The 8,855-nt window shown below is 45.6% G+C and overlaps 1 protein-coding gene across 1 annotated transcript; it reads left to right on the top strand.

Moving 5' to 3' along the window:
* HHEX (hematopoietically expressed homeobox) lies at positions 1-5,827 on the top strand. The gene is made up of 4 exons (XM_037495937.2): positions 1-386; positions 2,521-2,699; positions 2,911-2,961; positions 4,715-5,827. The coding sequence occupies exons 1-4, from the start codon at positions 23-25 to the stop codon at positions 4,931-4,933; spliced, it is 813 nt and encodes a 270-aa protein (XP_037351834.1). The 5' UTR covers positions 1-22; the 3' UTR covers positions 4,934-5,827.
* Positions 5,828-8,855: the final 3,028 nt, after the last annotated feature.

Genomic DNA, 8,855 nt, shown 5'->3' with positions numbered 1-8,855 from the left:
TAGCGCGGGGCGCCGCGGAGCCATGCAGTACCCTCACCCCGGGCCCGCGGCGGCCGGCGCCGTAGGGGTGCCGCTGTACGCGCCCACGCCGCTGCTGCAGCCCGCACACCCGACGCCCTTCTACATCGAGGACATCCTGGGCCGCGGGCCCGCCGCGCCCACCCCCGCCCCCACGCTGCCGTCCCCCAACTCGTCCTTCACCAGCCTCGTGTCCTCCTACCGGACCCCGGTGTACGAGCCCACGCCGATCCACCCCGCCTTCTCGCACCACTCCGCCGCCGCGCTGGCCGCCGCCTACGGACCGGGCGGCTTCGGGGGCCCCCTGTACCCCTTCCCGCGGACGGTGAACGACTATACACACGCCCTGCTCCGCCACGACCCCCTGGGTAAGGCGGCCGGGGTCATGGCGGGGCCGAGCCGGGGCGGCGGCGAGCGAGGCGCCACCCGGCAGGTGGCAGCGCCCCGGAGGCGGCGGGCGGAGGGGAGGCAGTAGAAAGTAGTGGCAAAAGCCATTGAAAAGCGGCTGTCGGGCGCGCGCGGGGACTGGAGGCGCGGGCCCCGGCGGCGCGCAGCCCGGCTTGACCGCACCATGACTCAGATTGGTTTTCCTGCACCTTGCAGGCGTCGGGGCGCGCGGTCTCGGGCCCTGGGGCGCGCGGGCTGGCGGCCGAAAGCAGCCCTGGGGAGGGGCGCGTGTCTCCAGGGGTGACCCCCGTCGCTGAAGGGACGGCGAAGGGAGTGCCAAGGCGCCCCGGGCCGGGAGCGGCCCCTGGAGCGCAAGGGAGAGCTGCCCGGCCCGGGTGGTTACGGGGCTGGACCTGGTACAACAAGCTTGTGCAGTGCAAGAGCCTGACCCTTTCCGTTCATACAGGAAATCTTGAGTTCTTGATAGGAGTAAATCTGGTTTCAGAAGCTGTTAAGTGTTTTCCTGGCTGCGTGAAGCAGACCCTTCCCCCGGAGTAGTGCACGCTGCTGATTATTTTATCGACATCCTCAATACAGACAAATTCAGGAAACACTCGACTTCTGATAGCCGGGATCCGTTTTTCTGATATTGTTCATTTCCTCTGTGTGGGATGTGACTTTATGGCAGCTAAAATAACCAGTTGCTTCCTATTTTTTTTTTTTTTGAGGCTGTTTTGCACCAGTCTGAAACCTGACGTAAGCAAAATCTCGAGAAAAAAAAAAAAACAACGTAAAAAACCAACAATGCCAGCGTTCAGAGCCTTTAGGCTAAGGCCTGTATGTCCACTGACGGACTAAAACGGACAGATTAGCCGGTCTTTGGAGTAGAAAGGGTAGTACGGACACCTTGGATATATAGAATTTTCTGGGTTTGCCTGCTCAGTGCGTGGCCTTAGAAATAAATGCCTCCCCCGCACCCCCACCGCGATCTAAGGTCTGGGTGGCCCCTTGGCGCCTCTGGTATATGAAGTTCCAGGGTAAATAAGGAATCGGGGCTCCTTGCCTTGGGCCTCCAGGGATTTAAACTTACTCCCTGTTTGCAGCTTCTGTAGGGAACATGGAGACAACCAACATTTTCATTAATTAGCATTTAATGTCATTTTATTGTGGTGTCACCTCTAGCTCAATCCACCTTCCTTTCTCATCGTTACAGAGATCTGGAAGGGGTTACTTTTCTTTCTTTCTTTTTTTTTTTAAATGCTATTATGTTGTATTTTTTTTAATTCAAACTTGGAGAGTTCGTGCCGCGGTCTCGGCGTGACTCTGTTTTCCTGCTAAGGGCCAAAGAGGGACCCTGAGCTCGGCTGGGCCTGAGGACGAACGTTTTCACAAAGCGCGCCCTGGGTTTCCTTGGGTTACTGCTGGGACTGTGCAGGAGGAAGCAAAGGGTTTTTCGAGATAGACCAACAGGAAACACATTGACGGAAATGTTGCCATAGCCCACGGGGTGGCTTTAACTGGCCGCCCCCGCAGGCCGGGTGTGAAATCAGAGGAGGCCGCGGCGCGCTCGAGCCTGGATTGGAAGCGCCACGCGCGACCCATCGCCGGCGCCCAGGCTGGAGGGCTTCCCGGCACAGCCTGGCGGGATGTCTCCCTGGCCGAGACCGCCTGCGGGTGGTGTGACAGTCGCTTTACAGTACATACACATCTGGGTATTTGGAAAGTGAGGTTCTCCAAGGGTGAGGACCTAGAAGTGCAAAAGGTTGTGTGTAAATTCGACAGCCACTGGACAAAGAGGGTTGTATTTTAAGCTCCACCTACAACGAGTGTTCTTTTGAGGATCAAAAGATTTGTGTTTGCATCAAGCTCTGGTTGTGTGCGTGTCTCTGAGTGTACTAGGGTGGTCTGTTGCCGGGCTCCGTCTTGATGCGTGACTTTGGGTGCCTGTGGGCATGTATGTCTGTTGGTGGGAGCGTCTTGGGTAACCTTGAGTCGGTGTGCATGTGAAAGGGTCTGACTGGGTTTCCACCTGCGTCCCCTCCTGCCTTTGTTATCCAGATCTAGGGTCTGCCAGGCCACTCCTGGGCGCTCACAAACCATGGCTCTTGTCCACAGGCAAACCTCTGCTCTGGAGTCCTTTTTTGCAGAGGCCTCTGCATAAAAGGAAAGGTGGCCAGGTGAGGTTTTCCAACGACCAGACCATCGAGCTGGAGAAGAAGTTTGAGACCCAGAAATACCTCTCCCCGCCAGAGAGGAAGCGTCTTGCCAAGATGCTGCAACTTAGCGAGAGGCAGGTGAGCGCGCCCGCGGGCTAGGACAAGCTCCTGGGCTGGGGTCGCGGGGTGGAAGAGAAATGTGGAGCCAAGGTGCACCCGGGCAGTTTCGCCCGGCGGCGCAACGCCTGGAGCGCTGGTCTACCCCGCCGCTCCGGCTCTACTTCGCCCCACCTACCCCGGGCCCTCCAGATTGCGGGCTCACGGGAAGTTTTCATTCTCTTTCTTGTAGGTCAAAACCTGGTTTCAGAATCGCCGCGCTAAATGGAGAAGACTAAAACAGGTATGGACATGGTTCTGTTTCTATGGAAATAAATATTTTTATCATGTTATCTCAATGTGAGGCCTGTTATGGGTTGTATGCAAAAGTCATTTGAGAGACTATTTAACCTCTTCACCTTGATTAAAAAGGCAAATAGTCCTGCTGAAATGCAGGATGAGTTGCTCAGGTGGCAGTAATGTTAAAAGCACCTAATGCAGTTCCTCTATCAATTATGCTTGGGTTTTCACACACTGGCTAGTAAAACTCCCGGCTAATTGTTTTATAAACCCCATATGTTGTTTATCTAATTAACGCAGGAAAGATAAAGTAATTGACAGTAAATTACTTAAGCAGTTATCTTTGGGAGAAAATTGTTTCTTTTATTTACACAGCCATAATAAAACCAGGCAGAGCTCAGGGCAAATATAAGGAAATAAACACCTTTAAGTCTTGTTTGCACTGTTTTTTATAATTAAGTATCAAAGAGTTTAAAAAATTGTTTTCTATCTAACGTAGCTCTTAAATGAATATAAATCTTGTAAAGAATAGTCAAGTCTCTGTAAAAAGCAGCTTAAACTTTCTAACATTATTCCAGTGACCTTGTTACGCAACATGAGATAAAAAGTTAAGGCTAATTCAGTTTTTAAAGCTCTATTGACTTAAAGCTAAAGATTTGTTTTTGATTTCCTAATCTGAATATATTCTCCAAAGTTACCTGAAAACTGCTGAATTGTTTATTTGCTAGTGTAAATACAATTTATAATAAAAAAGATATTTTTGAACCAATAATACAAGCGGGGAAGTTGAAGACAGTGTGCATTTTTAAATTTAGTGATCATGCCTACTTTAAAACAAGATGGTATCACAAGGGCCACTTTGAAACAGAAAATAAGATTCCTATAATTTCATTATTGTAACATGATTTTAAAATTTGCAGATTCCCTCTTAATTGATGACCTTGTGCATCCATTTCTTAACCTAGCTGCATGCCTGGTGAATATATTCTAGAGTCCTGCTTTAAAAAAAGCTTAACTGTATGTCATATTTTTATAGTGTTTATGTCCATTCTAGGATTAAAAATTCATCAATTTATTTAGTTCTTGGTCAAAGACTTGACAACAGTCTTTGTCAAAGAATTTAAAAATAGTGGTTCCTATGTAAAAGGTATTTTTTCTAGAAATTCTCCCCAGATTTTAAGTAGGTTGTATTTGTCTCTCTTCCAGTTCTGATTTTTTCCCTTTGCCATGTAACTTGCCACACACATTTACATGTGTTTGTAAACTTACTACAGAAAATGGATGCAAAAGGATTCCAGCTAATAATTTTTAATTTCCTCCTTAACTTACCTACAATTTAGCATCCATAGTTTTTAAATGTCTAGAAGATAATGTTAATTGGCAAGGTTTAAATATTTGTGTTATAAAGATAATGTGTATCTTAGTGATCTGATTTCTTTCCCCACCTATACTTTTAAGAATCTTGAGACTATGGGTCTGGATTGGATTTAAGTGTTCATTTCACATAATACATATTCATGACTGGTTGTTCTTATCTGGCAAGAGTATAATGTTTCTCTGCTATGTCAGGAACTTTTGTCTTTATCTCTTTCAAAGTGAGAAAGAAGCACAAGTATTTATTTTCTGAATAAAAATTATACATGAAAGCAATTGATAAACTAAAATTCTGAAAGATGGAAGAGGATGAAGACATTTTGATTTAGGTCTCTCACCTCTTCATATTTCATGATCATACCATTTTCGTTCCCTTTATTTAGGAGAACCCTCAAAGCAATAAAAAAGAAGAACTGGAAAGTCTAGACAATCCTTGTGACCAGAGGCAAGACTTGCCCAGTGAACAGAATAAAGGTGCTTTGGATAGCTCTCAGTGTTCGCCCTCCCCTGCCTCCCAGGAAGACCTTGAATCAGAGATTTCAGAAGATTCTGATCAGGAAGTGGACATTGAGGGTGATAAAGGTTATTTTAATGCTGGATGATAACCACTGACATTGGCATGCTCGGAAAACTGGACTTGGAAATAACATTTGCTCCAGAAAAATCTCCATAGATAAGCTGGAAAACTGTATGAAAACAGGAATCAATGTTCTGGCATTCTTGAAACCTAAAATATTTGGTTCACTGGCTATATAACAAATTCACAGTGAAACCTTAATTTTGCCTTAAGAAATGGTTAATGTACTGAAATGGTTAATGTACTGGTTCTCTGATAAAGTGACTCTACACTGATTAAATGCACCTCCAAGACAATTTTTATTTATAAAAAATAATTGTGAGCTTTCGTTAAATTTTAAGTTATAACTTTAAAGATTTTAAAAGAATTTTCTTGAATGACGTATCCATTATCTGTTGATATCTCACTTAAAGAAAATCAAAGAAGCCCACAGAGCTGTGCCTTGAAAAGGGGGCTGAAATTCAGGCAGCCTTGGGCTATTAAAGGAAACATTCTTTACTTTTCTATGTCTTACTTATATTGCTGCCTTAAATCCAAAACCATTTCAGAACTCTTGGGGGTGTATGTGTTCTTGTCAGCTATAGTTGACAATAAATGCTTGTTTTGTACTATGACTTAGTACCTACCTGACCCAGGTGTTAAGGGTATATATAGTACAGTCCGATTCAAGCAGAGCAACTGACTCCTTGGTGACTAAAATTAATCACAGGCAAACAAGTAGGTTAATTCCATGTAAGTAGATGTAGATATTGTGTTTTATATCAGTGTTTATAATGTGTGTATATATAATTGCTCACTGTAAAAAAAAAAATGGCCAAAATGATGCGTTGTTTTTTTTTTTAAAAACAGTATCTTGTCTATAAAATAAATCCGTCGGTGGGACGACTGACCTCGTCGGACCCCTCTCTCATTCTTTGATTAAAACACACTTTTCTGAGAGCTCCTGTGATGCCTGGTTCGGTGCCGGGCGCTGGGGCCGGGTGGGCGCTGGAGCCGGGGCTCTTGCTGCTGGTAGCGCCCGGGGAGCGCAGTCCAGGGCCGTGGGCGGACGGTGGGCGCCTGGAAGTGGATTTCAGCTTCTCCCCGGGTGTGTATGGTGGGGCGCTGGGTGTGCGTGTATGCGGGGCGGTCGGGAGGCCCCAGTCGCCCACCGCGATCCGGGCAGGCCCAGGCCCTGTGCCCCGCAGGCGGCGAGAGGAGTCGATGCCGAGGTCGGCGGTGCTGCAGAGCGCGGCCGTCAGAGCCCCATCGATTCGCCTCTGCTCACCCGGCCGGCCCGGGCCACTGTCCTTGACCGGCGTGAGTCAACACTGCGTCATTCCTTGGCGGCTGAGCCCGGGGTGGAGGGGTGCGCTGACTGGGAAGAGGACCCTGGCCGGGAGAAGTGGGGGGTAGGTCGTTTGCACCAAGGCAGCTGTCTTCACGCTTAAGAAGCTTCAGAATCACCTGCAGGGTTTGTTGAAAGTCACCGCAGGCCCCCAATCCCTAGCGAATCTTATTTGGCAGGTCAGGGAAGGGAACAGAAATTTGCACTTCTAACAAGTGCCAAAGTAATGCCAAAGCTGCTGGTCGGGGGACCAGCGTTGAGAACCGTTGTTAAAGGATGCTGTCTGTGTGGAAGAGGCTGGTGGGACCAGCCTTCACTTGTCCCTTGTTGGCTTCCGGTGGATTTGTTCTCAAAACCTGAATATGAGAGAGCGGGAAAGCAGGGCCTTCAGGCTGGTGAGAGCCGGTTTGATGACCGACTGGAGTGTGCTGGGTAGAGCAGGGAGTGTTGTGATGTAAGGAGGAGGGGAGTGCTGAGGTCATGAGGGTTGTGGGGCTAAGGGGAAAGGTGGGCTGAGATTTTTGACTGGCCCAGGTTTTAGCTAGCATTTGCTTGCTTGCTGAGTCACTCCAACGTTGTAGGAAAACAATGAGGAATACCTGTGGAGGGAGAATCTGGAAGAGCTCTAGTTTTAGCCTTGGCCTCCATGAAAGCCTCCAGTTGTTGTGGAACTGGGTGCCTCTTGGCCAAGGGCCCATAAAGCAATGATTTTGCCGTTGGCCAGGCTGACCAGAGCTGTAGCTCTCCAAACCTTGGTATTCAGGTGAAGAGGGAGTAAAAAATTCATAATTCTTAAGGAACCATGGTTCTTAAGGAGTTGTCATATCTTGCCTTCTTAGATTCTAAGAAGATCTTTAGATGTGATTTTATGTTTTTGAGAAAATTAGTATTGGGTCCTTATAGAGGCACATAAGCCTGGAAGTTTAAAGATTTGAGTTGATATTTTAGCTCTTGGCCTCAATTCTCTCATCTGTACAGTGAAGACGGTCTAGTTGATTTATATAATTCCTTTCAGTGCCCCGTTTTCCAACTCAGTTCAAGTTCTTTATTGTTTTCTTACTCCTATATGTCTCCTCAATGTTGGAGCCCAAAGTAGAAATCTAGTTGGAGGGTCTCCCCATCAGAGGCAGGTTTGAGTTCCCTGACTCTGCCTGATAGGTTACATCAAGGATTCAGAAGTCATAATTAGTCTTATATGAAAATGGGATTGTCTGTATCAGTTTTGAAGAATGGGAGGCTTATGGCCCTAATAGTGAAATAAAGCAATCCTGAAATCTCTCTGTGTGTCTCTCCTGCAGATAACCTCTGGTTAATGTTTATTCTTGTAAATACCTGTATCATGTTTATCAAGCAGAGACATAGAGACTTATAAATTGATTGATGCTATAAAAATTAAGGAGTGAAATCTTATTTTGAAACAGACATTTCCCTGAAACCAGACCATTTTCCAGTTTAAACCTATCCCTAACTCTTCAAGTTACTCATCTTCTGAATCTAAACATGTCCTTAAGAATCAAGTACATGTTAACTGGAGGAAGTACAGTAGTCTTAGGACCAAGGTTGGCATTAACTGTTTTCTAAAGTGTCCCAGTACAGACTGCCAGTGAATATTTACAAATTCTTCCTACAATCCAGGCATTTTTCATTTGTTTGTCTTCTGGCTATTTCATGTTGAAGCAGCATGTATGACCTTTACAGCACAACTCTTGTCTTGTTTTTAACTCTTTTTATCAGGAGATTCAACTTGAAAATGGTTATCATTTAGCAGAAAGACAAACAGAAAAGCACATTTTTGTAAGCAAAACGTTAATGATTGGAAGAATTGCCCTAATTTCACCATGACAGTGTGTGATTAATCCCCTAGGTCGTGTACTTATACTTTAAGTTATTCAGTTCGTTGGTCTTTGATATTCAGAACCCTTTCTAACTTAATAGGATATTGATTTTGTTGGATGATGTACTTTGACTCTTTAAACAACATCATCGCTTTTAGGGATGACTAGCCTGCTGTGTAGTAGTTTATTTAGAGAACTATTGCATAAGGTTTCTTTTTCTAACTTTTTATGGTTTTCTCAGGGTGAAAGCTGATAAGACATCTTGTGGGAAAAGAGGAAACCATCTCTGATAGTGAAAGTACCTATTCTCTTTCAACATTTCTGACAACCCCCCCCCCTTATTTTTCGATATTTTCATTACCTTGAGTATTCATGCTAGTTAATCAGGACAGAGCAGAGATTTAAGAAAATGTATTTGGACTTAGGGGAAATGTATGTTGCTGGAAATAGACCACAACTGCCAGAATTCTCATTCCAGTTCTACTACCTTGTGGAAGATGATGGAACACAAAACCTTACTCTTTTCACTTCTTTAGTCTCATAACCAATGATCTTTTACATCTGTGATTGGAGGTGACATTTATGTGACTACTGAAAATATGGGCCAGAATGTGGACAAGCACACAATCACCAAGAACACTTCTAAATAGTTTGGATTTTGACATCTCATAATAGAAGTAATCAGTTATTGTACTAACTATACTTTTCATTCCTTAGGGGTTCATGAAATGCTAGCTTGACTCTGGTCAATCTAATTTTGTCCCTTGCTACTTTTTTCTTTTTTG

This window comes from Talpa occidentalis, unplaced genomic scaffold (genome assembly GCF_014898055.3).
Source record: "Talpa occidentalis isolate TD23 unplaced genomic scaffold, MPIMG_talOcc4v2.1 talOcc4.8, whole genome shotgun sequence".
Classification (NCBI taxonomy): Eukaryota; Metazoa; Chordata; class Mammalia; order Eulipotyphla; family Talpidae; genus Talpa; species Talpa occidentalis.
The sequence above is the reverse complement of the archived record's forward strand: the minus strand, read 5'-3'. Positions and strand labels throughout refer to the sequence as shown.